The sequence below is a fragment of the Podarcis raffonei genome, chromosome 9 (genome assembly GCF_027172205.1).
Source record: "Podarcis raffonei isolate rPodRaf1 chromosome 9, rPodRaf1.pri, whole genome shotgun sequence".
In the NCBI taxonomy this organism is placed as follows: Eukaryota; Metazoa; Chordata; class Lepidosauria; order Squamata; family Lacertidae; genus Podarcis; species Podarcis raffonei.
In genome coordinates, this window is record NC_070610.1 from 69965550 (window position 1) to 69989340 (window position 23791).

A 23791-nucleotide genomic window follows, 5' to 3' on the forward strand; every position below is an offset into this window, starting at 1 on the left:
CTGACATATGGTTGTCAAGCCTCTGCTTAAAGACCTCCAAAGAAGGAGACTCCACCACACTCCTTGGCAGCAAATTCCACTGTCGAACAGCTCTTACTGTCAGGAAGTTCTTCCTAATGTTTAGGTGGAATCTTCTTTCTTGTAGTTTGGATCCATTGCTCCGTGTCCGCTTCAAAGGTCAAAGTATTTATTTATCCTGTAAAACAAAGCTTTTTAAAATGAACAGTTAGAGCCCATAAATTAAACTAGGTGCTCCAGATTAGATGACAGAAACAATATTCTTAATTGTGCACATGTTCCAACTTTTCAGCTGCTCCATCTTAAGGTTTATTTTGTCGGTATTGAGTCAGGTCTGGTGGTTAAGGAGCTTGTGCACAATAATCATTAATGTCTACAGTAGTTTCTATCCCTTATTTACTGGAAAATAGCATGTAACCCTGACCAAATTCTCTACAGAGTCATGTGCTTTCCCAAGGATTATTTTTGCGTTATTTATAATACTTGCTGTAAATTGTTCAAGCCACATTTTGTATAGAAAACATACAGGGGAACCTGCATCAAAGGATTGCGTGTGTGGGAAGGGGGAATTGCAGTGTCCACCACAGTATATGTAACCATATGGCTGGCATAAAATCACACTGTGTTTACCTGGCATGTTCATACGTTTGACTAATGTTTTAACATGGACTAGCCAGGGGTGGGATGGTGGATTCTCTGTCATATTCACTTCCCTGCTGACTTCTGCCAACCAGGGGGTGGCGCTGTGGGTAAAAGCCTCAGCGCCTAGGGCTTGCCGATCGAAAGGTTGGCGGTTCGAATCCCCGCGGCGGGGTGCGCTCCCGCTGCTCGGTCCCAGCGCCTGCCAACCTAGCAGTTCGAAAGCACCCCCGGGTGCAAGTAGATAAATAGGGACCGCTTACTGGCGGGAAGGTAAACGGCGTTTCCGTGTGCTGCGCTGGCTCACCAGATGCAGCTTTGTCACGCTGGCCACGTGACCCGGAAGTGTCTCCGGACAGCGCTGGCCCCCGGCCTCTTGAGTGAGATGGGCGCACAACCCTAGAGTCTGTCAAGACTGGCCCATGCGGGCAGGGGTACCTTTACCTTTACCTTTAACATTTGAAGGGTCACAGGTTTTCCATCCCTCCATCCATAAAATATTGTGTATTTAATGCTTGAGTTGTGTGTGACTCATAGGTTCTCCTGACTTGCTAACTAAGCCCTAGTGGTTTCCTACTTGCTGGCTTTGTATTCTGCATCTCTAAGCACACATACATAGTAGTGTGTTCATAGAAGCTGAAGCATTTTAATTACCTGTGGAATTTTTTAGGAGTCAGGTGTAAAAGCATAAATAATTAAATGTATAGTATTTTAAATATATTAAAGCCTGTCATCTGCACCAGTTTGCAAAACATGTGGTGTATGCTAGCAAGGACAAGATGTATCACCAGAACCTGTAGGCATCAACATAATCTACTTCATGTGATCTGTGTACTATATTAGGACTTGAACAAACAGAAACTTAATGCATTACTTTTTATGCCACGAGTATTAATATCTATACCAAGAAAAGCATGCATAATATAGAAGTTCTGCCTAGTGCCAGCTTCGTAAGCATATTGCAATGGAAAAAAACCATTCATCCAGCCATTCCCTTGTGAGATGCCTGCAACACACACATGAACCATGCCAATTGTCATGCTGAAAGCTGTTGCTCCACCTCTTGCAAGATGAGTGTGGGGCAACCATAGCGCAAAACCAATTACCAGAACCTGGCCAAAAACCCAGAACCTGTTAGTATTTCTTTCATAGGGAAGTAGTCTTCTGAAAGCAGAGTATCTTGAATGGAAGTTTGAATGAAAGTCCCAAACTTTCCCCTCATGGGCCACTTGAAAATCGCTGAGGGTCTTGGTGGACTACTTAAGGGTCATTCCACACCAATTTTGGACCAAAAATATCTTTAAAAATTAATTAGAGATTATCTCATATGTATGTACACACACAAAAATTTTGAACAAAATCTGAGACATGAGAGCACAATCGAGTATTAAAATGAGGTGATTTGGCGTGGAATGACCCTTAACTATTTTTCTGTTTGTTGTAGCAATTGCGATTCCATAGTGTTCAAGTTGTAATACAGCTGGCAACTACTTCGCATGTGACTGATGGATACATGACTGCTGACACATGCTTTTGACCCGAGAAGGTGGCAGGGTGAGGGTAGAATGGGCTTATGCACGACTGCTGGTGTGTGCTAGTGTACCCACAACACAGCCCCCATGCAAACTGGGGGTTGCCTGTAGAATAAAATTCAATATAAGAAATAAAGGAAACAGTAAAAAGGCAATGTGAATATGTAATGTGATGGATATGCAATCTCCTGTCTTCAACCACATCCACAGAAACATCATGTTCCACCTGATTGAGGTTTGGGGGCCAGAGTCTAGAAACCCTAGGTATAAACTTTAGTTACTTGGAGACAGCACCAAACCACATTTTTCATTCAGTATTGAGATGACAGGAGACAATGCCAGTTTTCCGATGTATCATGCACAAATTCCTGAAACCCTTGTTTGTCATGTTCACATCCTGCCTTTCTAGGTGTAAGCATTAAAATTTTAATTTGTGAAGAAGACCCTTTTATATAATTTCTGCAGTTGGCACTGAGAAAAACACCTTGTAAATTTCTCTTAGGCTTCAGACAATTCTCATTGAGATGTTTGCCTATATTTTGGTGTATAACCTTTAATTTAGTAGCAAACACTGTGCCTTTTTTTATAAGGCAAAGAAGGAAACGGAAATTATTGCTGTGTCTCAATTAAGGTGGAAGTTTTTAGATGGCAAATTTCTGAGTTGCATTTACAACCATGACAGCATATCTCTACAAAGTCTCAAACACCCTGAGATCTTTTGTGAACAGTTGGGCAAAATATTTTTTATGTTTATTATCTAAGTGACTTCACAAGATGCTGACCTTTATTAAATAAAGCTAGAGTTCAAATGACAATAGTCAACCAGCTAAACATAAAATCCAATATTCAGTCAGATGAAAGAGGAAAATAACATCCTAAATCTACCCTCAGGTGCAGTTTGGCAGTCTGCAATAGCCAGTGTTTTGACTCAGCTATATTTTGTTATAATTTATATGGCTCCTTAACACAGATTTTAGAGCCAACACCTGCCCTGAGGTCTTGCTTAGCCTTAGATCAAAGCAACTGGCCTTCATCCACTGCTATTTTCTCAGCTGCTAGACATTTCTGTAGCTGCCCCAGGAAAAGGGGCATGGGCGTCAGTATGGTGGTGTATAAATTATGCGTTCCTTTATTCTGCAAGTATCCCACAGTTGCAGAAATCAGTTTTTAAAGAGGAAATGGTTGTGTGAATTGGCCTTTGATCACTCTTCCTTATAAGTGTTTGTCTGGTAGATTCATAAAGGATGTTTGGGGATACCATCGTGTAAATCATTTGGCAGTGTGTACAGAGAAAAAAGTTGGCTTCCTCTTTAGAGGCAGGAAACTCCCCTCTCCAGATAATCAAAGCTGCTGACCAGTGTCCAGATAGGAGCAGCACAGCTGCTTATAGCGTTCCTCTGGCAAGCCATCAGTCATCTACCACGAATATCTTTGCACAGCAATCTAGCTGGCTCTCCAGGATAAATAAGCCTTGAAAGCAAAAATATCAGTCCACCTTTTTTGGTCAGTTTTCTGAAACTGTATTTAGAGAATCTGACAGTGTTTACATTGCTTAAAATAAACCTTTTAAACATTAAAAGCCTAGAGTTAAGATTTAGAGGCTAAACTTTAATGGCTAGCTGAACTTCACCTGGGATCTTTCCTTTGTCCTACTTCATTGATGTTTTTGAGAACAGCCTGCAGCTGCTGATTGTGTGAGAAACTGGAGGCATATCTTCTCTTTGGAATGTTCACAGGACATTGCCTCTTTTTTGTTTTGCATACTTATATCTGAGCAGAGCTTGTGTTAGGACTAGAGGCTGCTGCGTGGCCTTTTTGCAATGAGTCCGACAGCTTTTCTGCTTTGTAGCTTTTCTGTTTTCCTTTCCTCTGCACAGCTCTGAAAATTAACACTTAGTTTCAGTGGGAATGCACTTAAAATCTGATTGTGACTCTGTGAATTCAGAATATTACAAACATCCTTTGAGTTGTTCCTAAGAAAAAGAAATGTCTAATCCAGGGGTCAGCAAACCTTTTCAGCAGGGGGCTGGTCCACTGTTGCTCAGACCTTGGGGGGGCAGACTATATTGGGGGGGGTGAACAATTTTTGCCTGCCCACAAAGAGGCCTGAAGATGCTTTGCTTTACCTGTCCCAGTTGTCATCCCAATAGCCGTACAGTGGTACCTCGGGTTACAGACGCTTCAGGTTACAGACTCCGCTAACCTAGAAGTATTACCTTGGGTTAAGAACTTTGCTTCAGGATGAGAACAGAAATTGTGCTCTGGCAGTGTGGCAGCAGCAGGAGGCCCCATTAGCTAAAGTGGTGCTTCAGGTTAAGAACAGTTTCAGGTTAAGAACGGACCTCCGGAATGAATTAAGTATGTAACGAGAGGTACCACTGTAGTTGGGCTTCTCCAGCCAGCCAGGCGCTGTGGTGGGGTAGCAGGCTGTGTTGGCCAGTGAAGACAGAAGCAGCAGCCCTGGCGGAGGAGCCACAGATGAAGGTAGGGGAACCGGAGCATCGCTGGAGCTTTTACCCACCACCTGCTTCTTCCAGAGAGGCACCGCGGAGAAGACAGAGCCTGCCACCAACCCGCAAGCGGCGGCCGCGGCCACCGCAACTACCCACTTGAACTCCAAATGGCAACAGCTCTCTAGGATGGGGAACAGAAATGCTTCTAGTCTTTCTACCCAATATCTTTTTAATTTGAGAAGCCAAGGATTGAATCCCATCGGAGGGCGCTGGGGAGGGATGCAGCAAAATTTGTGCATGAAAAATGGGAGGCGGGGAGAGACATATAAATAAAAAGAAAGCTGCCTCCCCCTCTTTGGGGTGTGTGTGGAATGCATACAAAATAATGAATGAAAAAGCCCAGGAAAAGCAATGAAGCAAAACAGCGACTTTTTATGTAAAAGGAAGGAAGGAAGGAAGGAAGGAAGGAAGGGAAAAAGGAAGGAAAAAGGGGAATAAAAGAAGAGAGAGGGTTGGAGAAGGCGCTGGCCCCGCACCTTCCTCATCCAGGGTCTCTCCAGCTCCATTGGGTGAAAGGAAGCCAGCGTGCCGTGGGGAGGCGGTGAGCGAGGCCGGGCCAGGGGCAACCAGGCAGAGTAAAAGCCCGTCTCAGGGTGGGGAAGGGCCGGACAGGCTGGGCAAGGTGAGGGCTGGGGGGCAGCAGTAGGACTCTGCCTTGCCTCTACTCTCAAGTCTCTTATTTGGATGCAAGATCTGCAGCTACTAACTTCAGGGGCCACAGGCCGGCCTGCCCCTGTCACACCATTGTTCTCCTGCTCTGTATGAATGAGTGGTAGTATAGGGACTCGGTGGAGATTGTCTGTTTGTTTTTAAAACCCTTGTCACTTTTTCTGAGAGTATTGTGCAGAGATTTACAGCTCAAAGCAGCCACATTAATAAGTGTAAAACATTGTGATAATCAGTCCCAGATGGGGCTCCTATCTCTTTGAATAATTCCGTGAAAGGAGTATTTCAGCATCTGTAGCTTTTCCTCTCTTTGCGTGGTAACGCTCTATGCTACCCTTTCAAAATCCTTTCCTCAAACACTGTTAAGGGTACAGGAGTCCTTTCCACAATGGATGTGTTTAGAACGATAACAGCTATTTTAAGAAAATGGTTGCTTGTTCTAAGTGTTTCAGGCTGGAATGCAATTCTTTTGGCAACTTGTATTTCCAAGGATGCCTTTGGAAATTTGTAACCTGGAGGTTTGTTTTGTCTCCATTAAACACAAATGCCAACTCTTGAGATACATACGTGGGATGGAAGGTCTTTTCAACATGTTTCTGCCAAACTGGATCGCTGTACATTCAGTTCTTCAAACCTTTTTGTGGACATAGAGTAACTGACATGTACTCTGAACTAGGGCTAAGAGCATTATTCACTGGAAGAAAGCAGCGTACATCGAGTTACAATGAAAGAACCACCAATAATCCACGAATCCTTTGCTAATTGGAAATTTTTAAAATTGTTTTTAAAGATACACCATCTTTTGCAGCAGTCCATCAGGGTGAAATGGAAACTTTCCATTAAAATTTCTACCAGCAGGTCTGGTTCTAAATTTCTCTCCCCCACCCCTCACTCTTTCTCTCTCTCTGATTTACAGCTATTAGATCTAAGGCAGTAATCATGATATTTGCATGGGAATTAGTCCCATTGAAATTAGAGGTACTTCAAAAGAAACATACCGTACTTGGTTACATGTAACTTGCAGAACATAGATTTATTTTAATCAGGGTGGAAGGTGAAGGTATTCAAAGGGCTGTTGTTGACTCCCATCTATCCTTAAAGAGCCAGCAGTTTTTAAGGGCAGGAAGGGTGACTAAGGGCTTGCCTGGAGATTTGTACACTGCAGGGACTAGCTAGCTACAAGTTCATTTCAAGTTACAATAGAGCTTTGGAATTCTCTTCGTCTTTTCCATCAGACCATGGGTGGGCAACCTGTGGCTCTGCACCTAAATACATGTGGGTGGATAGAGCCGGGGGGCAGGGGGGGTGGAGGGAGTAAGAACAGGTGGAACGAGGGAGGAGGGGGTGAAAGCCTTCTGCAGTTAATCGGTGCACCTCTGGCAAGAGTGAACTCTCCCTGCCCTAGCAGCCTGTTGGGTGGTGGTGAAGAGGAAGACTGGGAAAGTGAGAGAAGGTGGCAGAGAGGGAAAAGCCACTTTGTGGTCTGGCCTGCCCACTGCCAGCATCTGGTCTTGCACAGATTCTCCCCCAAGGGAATGTGGTCCTCAACCCTTTCTCCTAACTGTTAGCTTTTTATAATCATTAGGCTAAGAAACAATTAATTGTGTGATATATTCCAAGGTTTGAATGCTTTAAGTTAATCAAGATCACTTTTGTTAACAGCACACTTTGACTAGGAAAAAAATACCTAGTTACATGTTTTCCAGAAAATTTTTGTTTTTAGTTCATGAAGAGAAACTGGGAATCATCATTAAATTGCTGCAAAAATAGTATCTCTCTTGGGATATTATGCTGAGGCCAGAAAAATAATTTTATCAACCATAAAAGATTGAATTGTGAGCTTTTTGGGAGAGACATTCATCACTTTAATTCATGTTGCTCATCTTGGGTTTTCTTGTGCTTAGTTCAATTCTTCTCCAGCGTTTGCTTAAAGGCCAAACTAGACATGACAGTTGCAGGCACTGTGGTCTAAACCACTGAGCCTCTTGGGCTTGCTGATCAGAAGGTTGGCAGTTCAGGGTGAGCTCTCATTGTTCTTTCCCAGCCAACCTAGCAGTTTGAAAACACACCAGTGTAAGTAGATAAATAGGTACCACTGTGGTGGGAAGGTAAACAGTATTTACATGCATTCTGACACATGTCATGGTGTCCCGCTGCACCAGAAGTGGTTTGGTCATGCTTGCCACATGACCCAGAAAGCTGTCTGTGGGGGACGCCGGCTCCCTCGGCCTGAAAAGCGAGATAAGCGGCGCACCCCATAGTCGCCTTTGACTGGACTTAACCATCTAGGGGTCCTTTACCTTTACTGCCTCGTGTGGCTAAAACATTTAACTGCCGAAATGATGGCAGAATCCCAGTGTGGGGTGTTGAACATTCCCTGTGCTTGCCGTTTAAGTCTTTGTCCAGCTGTTGTGATTTCTAGTATCTGAGCTGAAAGTGCTTAAAAGAGAGAGAGAAGAATTTGAAGCAGCAAACATGACTGGATGGAGGATTCTGTGCTTCTCATGTATGTGCTCCATTTTCTTCTCCCAGTTCTGCCCTGCTTACATAACAGGAATAGTTCTGTTTAAACATGCAGAGTGTCTGCCATCATGTCTAGTTCATTCCTCACTGGGAGGGATGCTTGTAACAGACAAGGCTTCTGTCTTACATGTTATACACTAGGGTTCTGTCTCAGTCTGGTGGGCCATTTAGTGATAAGAAAAATATTGGTAGCACAATGTGGTAATCATATGGTTTCTCTTTCAGACTAATAGGGATGCCAAAGGAAAAATATGATCCTCCAGATCCTCGCAGAATTTACACCATCATGTCAGCAGAGGAGGTAGCCAATGGGAAGAAGTCCCATTGGGCAGAATTGGAAATCTCGGGTGAGTTATGAAATGATTTGCCTATCAGATGGGAGGTGGAGGTGGTTCTCTCTGGCCTAAGGCCAGGTATCTATCCACCTGCCTGATAAAACTTGTGAATGGATCAGCAGGTCCTCAGAGGCAAGTTCATCAGTGTGTGAAAATCTTGCCTTCAAGATATCTGGTTTCAGTTTGCCTGCAGCCTGAGCACTTGAAACCATTCACATTATTAAGATGCAAGTGGGCATCCCCTATGAAATGCCTTAGCAAAGGCACTATAAGAGTTAGAGATATGAATCTGAGGTGACTGCACAGAGAAGTATGTGTGTTTCTATTGTTCTGCCCCCTCTCAGATCTGAAATTGGGGGGGGGGACCATCTAATGTTCATTTCAGAAAAAAAACATGTTTTCCATTTATCACTTATTTCCAAAAGTGGCTTCAAAGTGGTTTCATGTACAGTTTTCTACAATAAGTTCAAGCAACTTGAAAGTTGCATGGCTCCATTAAATAATAATAATCATTAATTAATATGAATTCAGAAGGGATTGGGTTAGACCCTTGTTGGTTATTGTTTATAGTTGGGGATGAAGGTGAGGGGTGTTAATGGGGAATAATAGAACTCAACCCATCTGATATCATCAGATTAATGTAATATTTGTGCACTTTAGATAGCCTGCATCTGATTTTCTCTTCCTTCATTTTTATGCTTTTGCTGTTATGAGAATCTATATATTTATTATGTATTTTGTATTATGTATTTTTATTATAATTGCATTTATGTGACTTTTGATTTCTATAATGTATTGATATTAAGTTATGTATTATGTTATGTTGTAAAGTACCCCATGGTTTTTTTGATGAACAGCAGCATATAAATGTAGTTAGTTAATTAATTAATAATTAAAATACGTGACTACAGAGTTGTTTCCTTCCCCCTTCCAAATTGGAGGGAAGCCCTCTTTCTTCCTCCTCCCCTTAGGGAAAAAAAACCCCTTTCAGCTGCCTTTATCACCCTCTCCCTGCAAAAAAAGCTACAATGGTATATTTGCCAAAAAGTCATAGCAGATATCCTGCATTTTATTATGTTTTGTGGTGGGCGTGAGATGATAAATCAGCACATTTTTCTTGCAAAACTATCAGTATACTTGTAGAAACAGCTGCCTGAACGCTTAACATTCTCCACGTGCTCTTCATTTTAGGCAGAGTGCGGAGCTTAAGTACGTCTCTTTGGTCACTAACACACTTGACTGCTCTCCACCTCAATGACAACTATCTGACTCGCATTCCACCTGATATTGCCAAGCTTCATAATCTGGTTTACTTGGATCTCTCATCCAACAAACTCAGAAGTTTACCAGCAGAACTAGGAAACATGGTATCTCTCAGGTGAGGAGTTTCACTGCCTCTTACAAAATAATTACAGAAAAGTTTTCGGCTGCAACTTTACTTTTAGTCCAGCTGTTAAATTGATGTTGCAGTTTAACTTGGCTGTCGATATACACAGTTTCAGAACTTAATTTGACTGCCTTCTTTTTCAACCATTTTGGGTGGCACACCATGGTATGATACTCAAGTTCTGGTAGCTCATATTGTGCCTTGCCCACCTGATGCCAATGATGATGGATGGGGGGTGAGGAAATGGGCAGTGCTAGGATGACGGTGTTACATTTTACTACACATTACAGGGGGGAGAGAAGAGAACACAGCAGCAGCACCCTCACATTTCTCCTAAATGTAGTTATGTCATTAGACTACCTTAATGACGCCGATCTTCACCTCCATATTTGCTCACAAACTTGATAATGTTAATGGTTCATTGTATAGAGAAGGTCTTCCTGTGGGATTTTGTGCCAAAATGATTAACTTACTGTTACTATGCAAAAAGGGAGATGGAGTTTTCCCCTGAAAAGCAAAGGACAGTAATTACCAATCCTTGTACGTCATCTTCTGCTTTTTTGGTCCATATCCAAGGATGAATTATAGGCTTGGTTGGGGATTTAGCATTTTTTCAGGGGTTGTTGACTTCCTTCCAACTTCTGATTCATCCCTCCAGTGTGAAAGCAAGTCAGAGTTGGAAGTTGGGTCGTCCCCCCCACAACAGCCTTTTCCAACTCAGTGCCCCCCAGAAGTTGTGAACATCAACCTCTCTCAGAGGTGATGGTTGGGGGCTATAGTTCAAAGCCTCTGGAGGGCACCTGGCTGGGCGGGCTGTTCCAGATCACCAAACTGCAGACACTTAACCACTGTAGAGCTAATTTGTGGCCATTAATGTGTGTATTAATGCACACATATTTCCCCTTCGGCAACATAGCCACTCAAAGGAATATCAAAACAAAAGTTGGCATTTTGCAAGATAAACAGAACATACAATATGTGAATTCTTTTAAAGTTGACCCTGCTAACGTGTTTCTTCTGTCTTTAGGGAATTGCTTTTAAACAACAATTTGTTACGAGTTTTGCCTTATGAACTTGGACGGCTATTCCAGCTGCAAACACTAGGTTTGAAAGGTAACTGAAATATTAAACCATACATGTCCATGATACCTTGTTCTCTATCCTTTCATCCCTTTATCAATTCCTTGTTCCGTCTTTTCACCAAAGAAACCTGTAGGGCTGAAGGACAAAACCTTGTGCAAAGTGTAGGTAATGGGTTTCTTAGCCTACTATTTTGTTTGTTATCTATTCATGAAAAGCTTTAGGAGAAGTCCTTTTGGGTTTTTGCTGTGCCCTTTGTCTTGCTGTCTTCCTGCTGTATGCAGACCAAACAAAGCCCTTGGAATCATAGAATCATAGACTTGTAGAATTTGAAGGGACCCCAAGGGTCATCCAGTCCAACCCCTGCAATAGAGGAATCTCAACTAAAACATCCATAGCAGATGGCCATCCAATCTCTGTTTAAAAATCTCCACTGAAGGAGAGTCACCACCTCCCAAGGGAGCCTGTTCCACTTTCAAACAGCTTTTACTGTCAGAAGGCTCTTCCTAATGTTTAATCGGAATCTCCTTTCTTGTAACTTGAAGCCTGACATTCTGACCACTCTTTTACTCCTCTGGAATTCAAATACTGCTTTAGGACACCCCTTTCAAATCTACCGTCCTCCCCTCTGACAGAATGAGAAGTTGGGCTCTAACTGATGTTCAATGTCTCACTTTTATTCTAGGCAATCCTTTATCACAAGATATTCTCAGCCTGTACCAGGACTCAGATGGAACACGGAAGTTACTGAACTACATGCTTGACAATCTAGCGGGTAAGAAGTATTTGCCTTCACTTTGATAGCAGTGAAAGGCTTGTCTTAAATGACAGGTGGCATTTGTGTTAGAGGGGGAGTTTTCATATTGCAGGCACTCCTAGATGGGTGCAGGGGGTGTGCTATGCATTCCCAACATAGTATGCCCCTTTCAGTACACTACGCAATGCTAATTGGGAGGATTGCCTTTGCCTATTATGACAAAACTGCCACAAATGCAGTATACTTTACTGTAACGAAACATGGTGGGCATTTGGTTATGTGGGCTAAAGTAAAGGCATGCACTTGATAACATTAGGATAGAAGCTAAACCCCTGTTCCCCTTCCCCATTGATCCCAACCATTCAAAATCAAGCCTGATCCTACTCCTGCCTGTATAGCTCTGTCTTGGGTCTTGTTTCTCGGTTACACTGCAGGGGGATGTAATATTGGGAGCTGGCTCTATCTGTCTAACACCTGCCCAATGATGTTGAGTGCCAGCTCATCAAGAGTCTTGAGTTCAAAGGTCCACGTAGTAGCTATTCCCAGATCAGGGATTCTTCTCTTACTTGGTGAGGGTTTCCATTCATTCAGTGGAGGAACTGGCCTGTATATATTGATAATTCCTTTTTAAAAGAGACCATTTGTAGCTGGGAAACTTATGTGTGTACACCAAGTCTTTCATACTCAAAACAGCTTTCTGGATATGGCTTCAGCTAATCTCAGTTGTTCTGGATTGAAGAGCCTAGTGGAAACCATGCTCTATCTTTTAATTAAGCCTGCATGGGATGATTGTCACTGGAAAAACCCTTCAATATGGAAGGGATGAGCAGGCTGCTGGTATGAATTGTTTACCCTGTAACTTATTCCCATCACATGGAATGTTGCATGCCTGTTGAACCTCTTTTGCAGGTGCTGATAATGGTTTGTGATCGTTCAACCTTATGGGCAAAATAATAACCTATTCATACATTTTCCTCCAGCACTTTTGAATCAGTTTTGGGTGGCAACTATGCCAATAGGGTAGATGTTACACAGGCTTTAGTTGATCCAACAAAGTGATCACACCAAAATGTGGCTGTTCCTTTAGGTTCCTGTGTGCATGTTTGAGTGAGTGAGTGAGTGAGTGAGTGAGTGAGTGAGAAGGTGAAGGAAATCAGGCATAATTGTTCCCAAATAAAATTGGTACTACCATTGGAGATCTCAGTGAGGATAAAAGTGAAAAGGTAACTAAAGGCTACTTAAAAGACAAAGCAGTGCTGTTCAGGGCCCACCTATATCTAAAGGTACAAGAAACCTGCACCATCTAAACATTTTCTCTACCCATATCCCACTTTCAGCTTGCAGTTAAATGCTTTCTTTTCTGAACTTATGTACTACAATATGGAGTGTGACTACTGCAAGTTCTTGAGGGATACTGGGCTTTCTAGCGCTCATTAATGTTTACTTTCTCAATATTTCAGTTCATCCGGAGCAGCTGCCTCCAAGGCCATGGATTACTTTGAAAGAGCGAGACCAAATTCTGCCCTCCGGTAATTATGTGACTTTCTCTTCTTCCTGTAAATTAAAGATAAGCAAGGAGATATCTTTTTGTACAGCTGCACTCCTCATTTGTCAAGTTTTATTCATCCTTGATGATGATTGAAGAAACCTCACAGCCCACAAAAGAGAGTTCTCTGCCTGCTTTATTTGTGTAACCAAGCAGCTGCCTGGGACAGAAACGGGAAGTACCTTGAGGGTCTGAAGGCAGCAGAAGGCAAGGAGAACTCAGTTACTGGAACCCCAGAAAGACCCCAGTTTTGTGCTGCTGCAGAAGGTGAAGCCAAGGGGCAGGGGTTGAACTGTCTGCAGTAGTATCAGATGGCCGGTAACATGATATAAATCCACATATTTATTAGTCCTTTTTTTAACTACTCAAAATCTGCTCCCAGAAAGGGTCATTGGAACATTTTTCTCCATGGCCTCATAAGGCCACATGCAGAATTGAGGCTTGCAATCTCGTTATCCAGTTAGAGAATGAGGAAGATGTGCTCCTTCCCCCTTGAGCTAACCAGCTGGTTACCAGATCCTGCTTCAAGAAGCCTCATTAGAGTTTGCTGTGGATAGGGCCAGTACCAACATAAGCCTTAATCTCAGTGGAGAAGCTATGGGGCAGGAGCATGTGATCACCATTAAGAGATTGGCAAATGGGCTGGTGCTGAAGTTACTGTCAGTGTAACTGAGCAACAACTGCTTCCACTTGTAGAGAGAGGACCAGTTTGTGTGCTACAAATCTGTTCAAACTTGCTCTGTGCATGTGATCAGTGAAATATCAGAGCAGGGTTCACTTGGAAGAATGTGTGGCTACTTTGAGAAGAATGCTGAGAAAGTGAAAAGTCCTTTTAACAGAAATATCAGAATGGTCATCCTCGGATGTTGTACTGCTCATATGAACCGTTAAAGGTGAAAGGGCCAATTCATAATGTATGAATCTGTCTGTTGAATCTAAGTTTTCACCTGAGGTTCTTAGCAACTTGAATAATTTAATTAGCAACGAGCTGCAGCTTTATCTCATTTAAGAAAAACCTAATAGCCTTTTATGTTATCTGTTCTGGCTGAGGTAATGTGCAAAAATATGTAAACCTGAAAAGTATGCTAGATCATCTCTGCAATGTACTGTATAAGTTTATTTATGCTGATAGTTCCACCTATGCAAAGCAGTTAGCCATGTAGTTAAAATAGAGGTTAATGAACTCTAGCTTCTTAAACTAGTACTTGGCATCTGAAAGAAGTTTCTTTTTCTTAATCCTATGATTTAATTACAGTCTTTATGTTGGCCACACAACAACTTAGTTCTCTGGGTGGCTCACAAAAATAAAATACAACATTTAAAATACAAATAAAAGAATTGCAATGTAAAAATTAGAGGAATTCTGGAAGCTTTTGCAAAACTGACCTTTAAGTCAGAGATACCTACTTAATTCCGCTGAAACTCCTTGTTCTAAGGGGTGATAACTTATGTCAAAAGTGTGTGGTACCTCAACGTTCTCTTCACCAAATATTTACTTTCTCTCCTTCCAGCTTCTTTTACAGTGATGTGTTATAATGTGTTGTGTGATAAATACGCCACCCGACAGCTCTATGGCTACTGCCCATCATGGGCATTAAATTGGGAATACAGAAAAAAGGGAATCATGGAAGAAATTGTGAACTGGGATGCAGATATCATTAGCCTTCAGGTAATGATAACAGAATATAGCCCTTTGATTTTCATCAGGAAATTGTAGGAATAGGGTTCCCGTATTCTCTTCTTAAAATGTTGATAGAAAGTCAAGGGCATTTCTTCAAAGTACTTCTTCATGTTTTCTTCTGTAGTCTTACAGCTTAAATTTTTTTAAAAGTATCTTAAAAACATGTTAAGATGTGAAAATAACAAAAGATTGCCATTGGCCAAATACTTTTTGCAGGGCCCTTTGTCCATTGTTCATTCTGAATAAAGCATAATAACTTGGCAACCGTGGCTTATGATGACTTGTGAATGTGACTGCTCAGTCCTTCCCATGCCAATGTAACCCTCCCTGAAACAGGCAAAAATGAGACAGCCTACATTTCTCAGCACAGTTTTCTTCAGTGTTAACAATCATAGAATCCCAGAGTTGGAAGGGACCCAATGGTCATTTAGTCCAATTCCCTACAATGCAAGAATCCTGCCCATAGCCAACCCTGGATGGATTCAAACCACCAGCCTTCTGGTTAACAGCCAGACACACTTACCCACTGTGTGATGTTCCTTTTCAGGAAGTAGAAACTGAGCAATACTTCACCCTCTTTCTGCCAGCATTAAAAGAGCGTGGATATGATGGATTTTTTTCTCCAAAGTCACGTGCCAAAATCATGTCTGAGCAGGAGCGAAAGCATGTGGATGGTTGTGCAGTATTCTTCAAAACAGAAAAGTAAGAGACTTTTGCTGATTTGACTTCATTGTTTCATGCCCATACCTCACACGTGTCTGATAAGTTTGCAAAGCAGCGTCTGTTGTTGCTTTAATGTGGACATGAAATTGACCTTTGTATTTAAAAAATGAGAGGGAGAAGTTTTCTGGCTTTCTAGTAGTCTTTTTTCCCCCCCTTTACCTTTGTGCATTTTTATATCTGTTGACTGAGTTCTTGGGTATGTTTTACATGTTTCAGGTTCACATTGGTGCAGAAGCACACGGTAGAATTCAACCAAGTGGCAATGGCGAACTCCGAAGGATCAGAAGCTATGTTGAATCGAGTGATGACAAAGGACAACATTGGCGTTGCTGTCGTGTTAGAGGTGCATAAGGAACTGTTTGGGACAGGTGGGTGTCAGGCATTTTCAACACGAAGGGGGAGAGTACTAGTTTTTAAACAAGTGAAACTTTCCTGTATAGAAATAATGCCACTTTATAGTACAAATTAAGTGGAGACAGAACAGTACCAGCTCAGTGGACTGCTTTGCTGAAGCAACTTCTGAAACAGATCCGTTCATCCCTATGAACAAAAATGCTGTCTTAAATTGAGTATGACCATTGGTCTATCCAGTGTTGTTCTGGCTGCTATGACTTGTGGTAGTGCTCAGTCAGGGGTCTTTCCCATCAGTTGTCCTTTCTACAGGATATGTTAGAGCTTGAACCTGGTACAGGCGGCCCCCCACTTGCGCAAGGGCTACATTCCGGCCCCTGCATAAGTGAAATTGCGTAAAGTGGGGAGCACCTTCTCAGCACCCCTTAAACACCCTCTTGGCCAACTCTCTCTTCAATCCATACTGCTGCTGCTGCTGTGCTACTCCACTCCACACATCAGCTGTTAGGCAGGGAGGCGGAGCAGCGTAAACAAAGCCCTGCTGTGCCTCTGGTCTCTTCAGGGCTCCTTCCCGGATTTCCTCTTCAAACTCCGGGGAGGGTCTCCTTGCAAACCACAAGGACTCTCCAGCTGTCTCTCGTGCCATTTCCGGATTTGATTTGAATTATTTAATTATTTGCTGACATCATGCGTAAGTGTTTTGTGGGGTGTGTCTGTATTTCCTGCATGCATTGTGTGAGTTTGTCCGTGCAGGTGTGGCCTTTGCCACTCCAAATCACATAGCTCATGCTAGAGCGGTCACTCGGGAAGAATGTGTTCCTTCTTTCTTCAGTCTGACCTCATTTTTCATAGCATTTTGTTTCTCCTAACACGATTCTCTCTGGAACTCCGCATGGATGCCACTAGGTGTGCCGCATGACTAGTACACAGTACTATTTGGTCTGAATTGGCACAACCATGTGCATAGTGTACCCTCAACTGCCTTAATTTCTATCATAATTTCTACCAGGCCACCACTGTCACAGAAATTGAGACAAATACAGATACTCTGGCCATGGGGAGGTGCTCTATTGTTCACATAAACCCTCCCAGGCCACAAGTCCAGCAGTATCTGCACAGTGAAGAACATTTCCTTTGCATGTAATTAAATGCTTTGTTTGTTTCTGTATCATGGAAGGAGTTGAATTAACTTAGAATTCATTGCCTTTAGGTATGAAGCCTCTCCATACCGTGGACAACCAGCTGCTTATTATAGCAAACGCCCACATGCATTGGGACCCTGAATATTCAGATGTAAAACTTGTCCAGACAATGATGTTTGTCTCGGAACTGAAAAGCATCCTTGAGAAAGCCTCTAGCCGGCCTGGAAGCCCAATAACAGATAAGAATTCCATCCCTCTGGTGCTGTGTGCAGATCTCAACTCACTGCCGGATTCAGGTATTTAGAAATAGCAGTTTTGCTTTTACTTCAAAGTTAAGACTTACCTTTTTTTATTAAAAATGTATTTATTAAAAGGTTTTATTCGGTAACAGTAGTACATGCAGAGTCTCCGTTTTCAAGTCATAGAATCCTTCAAATCGGTCACATTCAGAGTGAGACATTACTGTTACAGGCAATATGGAATTGAGGGGGGAAAGACGGCAGGAAAAGGGGAGACAGTAAAATTCCATTGTTTTATATAGTATATGAGTAAAGCTTTTGTGTGGGACGCAGGTGGTGCTGTGGGTTAAACCACAGAGCCTAGGACTTGCCGATCAGAAGGTCGGCGGTTCGAATCCCTGCAATGGGGTGAGCTCCCGTTGCTCTGTCCCAGCTCCTGCCAAGCTAGCAGTTCGAAAGCACGTCAAAGTGCAAGTAGATAAATATGTACCGCTCCGGCGGGAAGGTAAATGGCGTTTCCATGCGCTGCTCTGGTTCGCCAGAAGCGGTTTAGTCATGCTGGCCACATGACCCGGAAGCTGTACTCCGACTCCCTCGGCCATTAAAGCAAGATGAGTGCCACAACCCCAGAGTCGTCCGTGACTGGACCTAAGGTCAGGGGTCCCTTTACCTTTAAAACTTTTGTGTTAGCATCACTTAAAACATGTATTTTATTTTTGTTGGTGGAACAAGAGACCAAAGGGCCCAAGGCATGGCTGGTTGCAGTCGGTGGGCTACAAGTGTGTCTTGTTTGTGTGTGGTGAGGGGAATGTTACTGGATCAGATTAACCATATCGATTTGTATGCTGTCGAGGGTGGGGGGAGGGACATGGTATTGAAAGTCAATACTATCTTGTATCAACTTTCCACCAATGTTACACCTAGTGGAAAATGATCTTTTTCAATGTCTTGTGTCTCAAGGGGAAATTTTAATGTGAATTGCTGAATTGTTGTCTTGCATTCTAAAATGAGGAGAGGAGGTAATAGGGTAGATTTGGGGGTTGGTAAGGTGAACAAGTGCAAACCCTCTGTTAAACCAGTGTTGTTTGCCCAGGGAAACTGCTATTTATAACCAGATGAATGATGAATTACAAGAACCACCATCACATTTAGTACATAAATAATCACTTCCCTTCTAATTACAAATGCTGTCAGCCTTAACCAACTATTGGTGGTATTTCTCTAACTGCTAAATAGCTTATTTCTTATTTCAAGCAGGTGGATATATAGCTACTTGGGTGATAATTCTTCCCTCCTGGTCATGAAAACATTTGCAGCGTTAATAATTCCCTGGCTGCTGTTGGTGTGCATAGAGCTCCAGAACTGAGTTCATGTTAAGCTACAGGAAAACAGGTGGCACAATTCAGCATTAGCATCCGGCAGCAACAGATTGACTGTTTTGTTTTGCAAACAGGTGTTGTGGAATACTTAAGCAATGGAATAGTAGCTGACAACCATAAAGATTTCAAGGAGCTGCGTTACAATGAGTGTCTCATGAACTTCAGTGGCAATGGGAAGAACGGGGCTCCTGAAGGAAGAATCACTCACGGCTTCCAGCTGAAGAGCGCTTACGAAAACAACTTGATGCCTTATACCAATTACACCTTTGATTTCAAAGTAAGTAGAGCTGTGGCAGAAGCAACTAAGAATATATCAGCTGGGTACTGGAACGACAGATGATTATATTTACTGTGATTCAAACCAAACACATTTAAACCTATGGGTAGTTGCAGCTTAGACCGTGATTCAATTGCAGATGCGTTGAAGTGCACAGATGAATGGCCACTGTTGCAATCTGCCTGCCACAATCGCTGTGGTTGTTCCAGGATCACCCTGCTTCATGCCATTTCTGTATGAAGAAGTAGATGCAAGATTTAGGTTCTGATCCCTGGCTCCGATTCTCCTGTACATGAAAGGCAGGCTGGTGCTTCTTAGCATAGACTGGCAGCAGCAATAATAATAATAATAATAATAATAATAATAATAATAATAATAATAATTTTATTTATTTATTTATTTATTTATTTATTTATTCATACATACATACATACATACATACATACCCTGCCCATCTGGCTGGGTTTCCCCAGCCACTCTGGCCAGCTTCCAGCAAAACACTAAAATACAATAACCTATTAAACATTAAAAGCTTCCCTAAACAGGGCTGCCTTCAGATGTCTTCTTAAAGTTTGGTAGTTATTTTTCTCTTTGACATCTGGTGGGAGGGCGTTCCACAGGGAGGGCGCCACTACTGAGAACGCCCTCTGCCTGGTTCCCTGTAACTTGGCTTCTCGCAGCGAGGGAACCACCAGAAGGCCCTCGGCGCTGGACCTCAGTGTCCAGGCAGAACGATGGAGGTGGAGACGTTCCTTCAGGTATACTGGACCGAGGCCGTTTAGGGCTTTAAAGGTCAGCACCAACACTTTGAATTGGGGAGCCCAGTCCTGGCTGCAGCTTCCAAGGCTGTGCCCGCTGCATGTTTTCCTTTAAGCATCTCCTCCTGCTTTTATTAACATGTTGCAACCACCTTTGCTGTTTATAGGATTGGTGGAGCTGCAGCAAGTTCCAGGTCCCCCCCTAGCCAGCTTCTAAGCAACCTTGCATTTCTCCCTGGGCTTCAGTTGAGACGCTCCCAACATCTCTTACTACCTAGCAGTGCAACAGGTGGTGCAGGGATTGCATTGGAACAGCATAGGAGGTTCTTGGTGGCTTGATTTGTTCATAGGATCCCGTTCTGAATTGACTTTTCCTCCCTTCCTTCTGCAGGGTGTGATTGACTACATTTTTTATTCCAACACTCACATGAACGTGCTTGGTGTCCTGGGGCCTTTGGACCCTCAGTGGCTGGTTGAGAACAACATCACCGGGTGCCCCCACCCTCACATCCCTTCAGACCACTTCTCACTGTTGACGCAGCTGGAGCTCCATCCTCTGTTCCTGCCTCCTGTCAATGGCATCCACTTGGCCAGCAGGCGGTAGTGGGGCCCCTGCCCCTTTTAAGGGCTGGGACCCGTTTGTTTGTTTATGGACCTGTACAGTTGTAAATCAAAGTATGTAGGAGTGAAGTATGGCTGACCTTTTAAAAGCTGCTGCTTCAAGCTCCTCTCATTATATGTGTTGATGATACAATTTTGCACTTTTTCCCCCCCGGTGCATATTGGTACCATTTGGCACTAGGGCTGGAACCAAAGTTTTTGTTTGTTCCCTTTTTCCAGGTTTTTGCTTTTAAGGTATGCGTATATATATATATATATAAAAAACCCACACATTTTAAGCTGGCGGGCTCTTGTTTGTTTCATTGGGAAGCTGCCTTTGTAAAACGACGTCAGACAGCGGGGTTTGCGTATGCTTTCTTTCACATCTTAGCAAAATGAGCCATACCTCTCTTCCCCCAGCCCACTCTCATATTTTATTTTATTTTAAAACAGCATCCTGAAATAGAGTAGGTCTATTTGATGTTTCGGTCCTGTTGGGAAAGGTTTGGTAACTGGAGATAGCACTTGCCGTTGTAAATTATTTGCAGCACAGACTGCTCTCTTATCTCTACTGAAATGTTAAGTTAATTTAGAAAGCCAAAGGTGGTACAAGACGCAAGACTTCCTGCCACAGGAAAAAAATATATTGTGCTGTTCCAGTGGAGAATTTGCCTGGGAGCATCTAATTGCATATACCAGGGTCCACTTGTTTGTTGTAATCTTCATTTCTGATCAGTAGGGGTTCGCATCCTGTCCAAGCCCATGAAAACAAATTGGGCTTGTGTGCAACCTATAGCTCTCCGACTCCAGTGAGCTCTGTGTATTGCTATACAAGGAACAAGCCTAGCTGACAATGGGGAAGCTCCAGGTGCCATCATAAGGCCCAACTACTGGCTTATAACTGCGGATTCTTACCAAAAGAGAATCATCTCCCTTGCAAAAAATTATGAAGGATGCCAGCATAATGGATGGGATCAGTTTGACAGTAACCAGCAGAGTAACACTGGCAATTCAACAGACCGCTTTGGGGAACAGACACTGCATTAACTGGAGGAGAATTTGGGATTGTCAGCAGTTTCCAGGAGGCAGGTGCAGGGTCCTCCATTAAAATCTGCGGCTAGGATTCTTGGGTTTGATTTTCACAAAGTGAAAATGAGTTTCAACCCAATCCACTGGTCCCTTTTTTGTTGTACCCTTTCCATCGTCCTCCCCTTCCCCCGTCAAACTTTGAGGATTATTCAGCTGAGAAGAGCAGACGAGGAAATGCCTCCGAAAGCCATCTTGCACCTGCCTCCTCTGTGCATGAGAGCTGGCTTTCCTGGGTGCCCTTTTCCCACGTGAAGGTGAGAAAGTGTTGGCCATCATCAATCCTCAGATTCATCTTCTTCCTGACCTAGTCGCCAAATAGTCATCCCATGCTTTTAACTGCTTTTGTTTTCTATCAAGGTTTTTTTTTAAGCTGCTGGTTCATTCCCAACAGTTAATTGCTCCCTTTAAGATGTACTTGGAAACTTTTCTTCTGCTTTCCTTCCCCCACATTCTTCCTGGTGGCCATTAATAATAATAATAAAAAGCTTTTTGCCTTGAAAGAGCAGAAAAACCATACATGCCATCTCTTCAGAAAGCCGTGGCTGCAGTTTGCTCAGAGGAGCTGTCAAGCTCTGTTCATTTCGGTGGAGCTTGTGCAAGGTTTCATGCATGCAGCCTCTTAGAATGAACGGATGTTGCTTCAGCAAAGCCTCTGGAGCTGATGGAGCCTGACTCTGCCTTTCAAGCAGCAAAAAGTTGAGTCGACAAGGAAAGGTTGTGTCTGTGTTCCTTTAAGTTTTTCTGTATTCTGCTTCTTTGCTGCTATATACGATCCCTTGAGCTTCTATTTTAAACTTTTCATGCACTTTACTGTTTCTAGTCTCAAAATGTGATATTTTTAATAAATGAGAATTTTTTTTCCATTATGTGAATGAAAATTTTTAAAGAGCTTATATCTGCCTCATTCATACGCTTAAAAAGGAAGAATTAAAAAAACAAAAGCGAAACAGCTGAATCGGTTTGCTGCACAAAACATATACCTTAAGTTAATTTCTTCCCACCTACCCACACTCACTTTGCTAGCTATGTATAGAATGGCAAAGGAAATTTGGAATCGGGCTAAAGAAGGAAATGCTGCCTCATTTTTGTGCATGACTATGGGGTGTAGAGGAAGGAGTTGCTTTGGTGACAACCACAATTTGCTCTCGGAAGTGCCTACAGCCGACAGTTCCTCAGCGATTGGAATTGGTTGTATTTATGTGAAACTTTCAGGATGGAACTACATTAGGCAACAAATGCAGGGCGGCGGCTGCTCAAAAGGGCAGCCTTGGGTCGAATTTCCCCTCTGTGTGCTTGCCAACCTTTCACATCACATCATTGGTTCCTTCCCCCCAGTGGCAATGGGGAAACACCAGACATCTTGGCAGTAGCAAAGAAGGTAGATTGTATTGGATATGGAAAGGATTTAACACGGAGCTGCTCCTTTTTTTTCTTTTTGACAGCCGTCCTGTGTTTCTTACAACATGTAGCTCCATCCAATTTGTACAACAGCTTATAAAGCACGACAAAGTTATCTCCTTTTCAGAGAGAACATTTCCCCCTCCCCAATATTGGTGCAGGTATCTCTTCTTATATACCTCAAAAGTGTTACTTACACGGCTGTGTATATATGAATTGATAACTCAAATAAAATATAGTACTGGAAAGTAGAATAGCATGAAAAACTTAATTTGGTGGACATTAGCCTTTTCAGTTCTTTTTATTTTTATTTTTGTAAGGACCCAATCCGCTGGGAAGTCCTCCTGCTCTAGCCCCACTGAAATGTGCAAGAGCTGCCCAACTCCCTGTTCATTTCAGTGGGGCTTGGGCAAAAGACTTCCCTCCTGGAATGTGTTCCAAGTCATCTGCTGTATCTTCACTTGGGAGGTATGCACTAACAATTTTCCTCCTTTTCATATGTGCATGTTAACTAGCAATGTGAGCAATATTTCCTACCATACTTCACTCCCAACTATTTTTTTTGAGATGTTTGTATAAAATGGAGTTTTAAAAAAAAAGTATCGCCTGTGATTGTATATGAACTGCAGAGGAGCCGGTTTATTAAATGATAATTATTATTATTATTATTAATAAAAACCCACCAATCTTTTGTAATGCTGTTGGGAGGTTGGGGGTGGGGAATAAAATAAAAATATTGGGAAACATTGCAAACAGTTTAAGTTCCTCTTTTTGTTTAGTTGTAATTAGCCAATGCAGTCGGGGGTTGAGATGGCTTTCCTCTGCTTCAAAGCTGACTTGTATCTTCACCTGTGTAACTCTCTTGGTTTTTCTCTCCGTCTTTAAAAAAAAACAACCACCTGTTTGAAATGTTGCACAATTCTTTTCTTTAAGCAGTTGTTGTTTCGTTGGCCATAGAAGCGCCAGGAGGAGGTTTCCGTTGCTGGAAGGACTTTGTGCCTTCAAGTTTTCCACATACCAAAGTGTTGGTTTAAAAGCAGGGACTGGAAATATTTGTTCAGAACAAGGGCTGAATTTTCTTCTGGGGCCACATACCAATGCTGGGTGGATCCAGAGGCAAAAAGAAGGTGGGACAGTGAATGTAATCTTACGTTTGTA

At 42.7% G+C, this 23791-nt stretch overlaps 1 protein-coding gene across 3 annotated transcripts in view; it reads left to right on the forward strand.

Annotated features, from left to right (window-relative positions):
- CNOT6L (CCR4-NOT transcription complex subunit 6 like) overlaps window positions 1-23546 on the forward strand; it is a 35922-nt gene extending 12376 nt beyond the window's left edge. For 2 of the 3 annotated variants that reach the window (XM_053404339.1, XM_053404340.1), the window contains exons 2-12: window positions 8117-8238; window positions 9418-9604; window positions 10641-10726; window positions 11379-11468; window positions 12911-12979; window positions 14508-14665; window positions 15225-15379; window positions 15617-15768; window positions 16962-17189; window positions 18586-18788; window positions 19938-23546. In XM_053404339.1, coding sequence (XP_053260314.1) covers window positions 8127-8238; window positions 9418-9604; window positions 10641-10726; window positions 11379-11468; window positions 12911-12979; window positions 14508-14665; window positions 15225-15379; window positions 15617-15768; window positions 16962-17189; window positions 18586-18788; window positions 19938-20150 — 1653 coding nt within the window. In that variant the 5' untranslated portion in view covers window positions 8117-8126 and the 3' untranslated portion in view covers window positions 20151-23546. Of the gene's footprint in view, window positions 1-8116; window positions 8239-9417; window positions 9605-10640; window positions 10727-11378; window positions 11469-12910; window positions 12980-14507; window positions 14666-15224; window positions 15380-15616; window positions 15769-16961; window positions 17190-18585; window positions 18789-19937 lie in introns of those variants that run through there. The other variant, XM_053404341.1, reaches the window with a different exon arrangement.
- The last annotated feature ends 245 nt before the right edge of the window (window positions 23547-23791 follow it).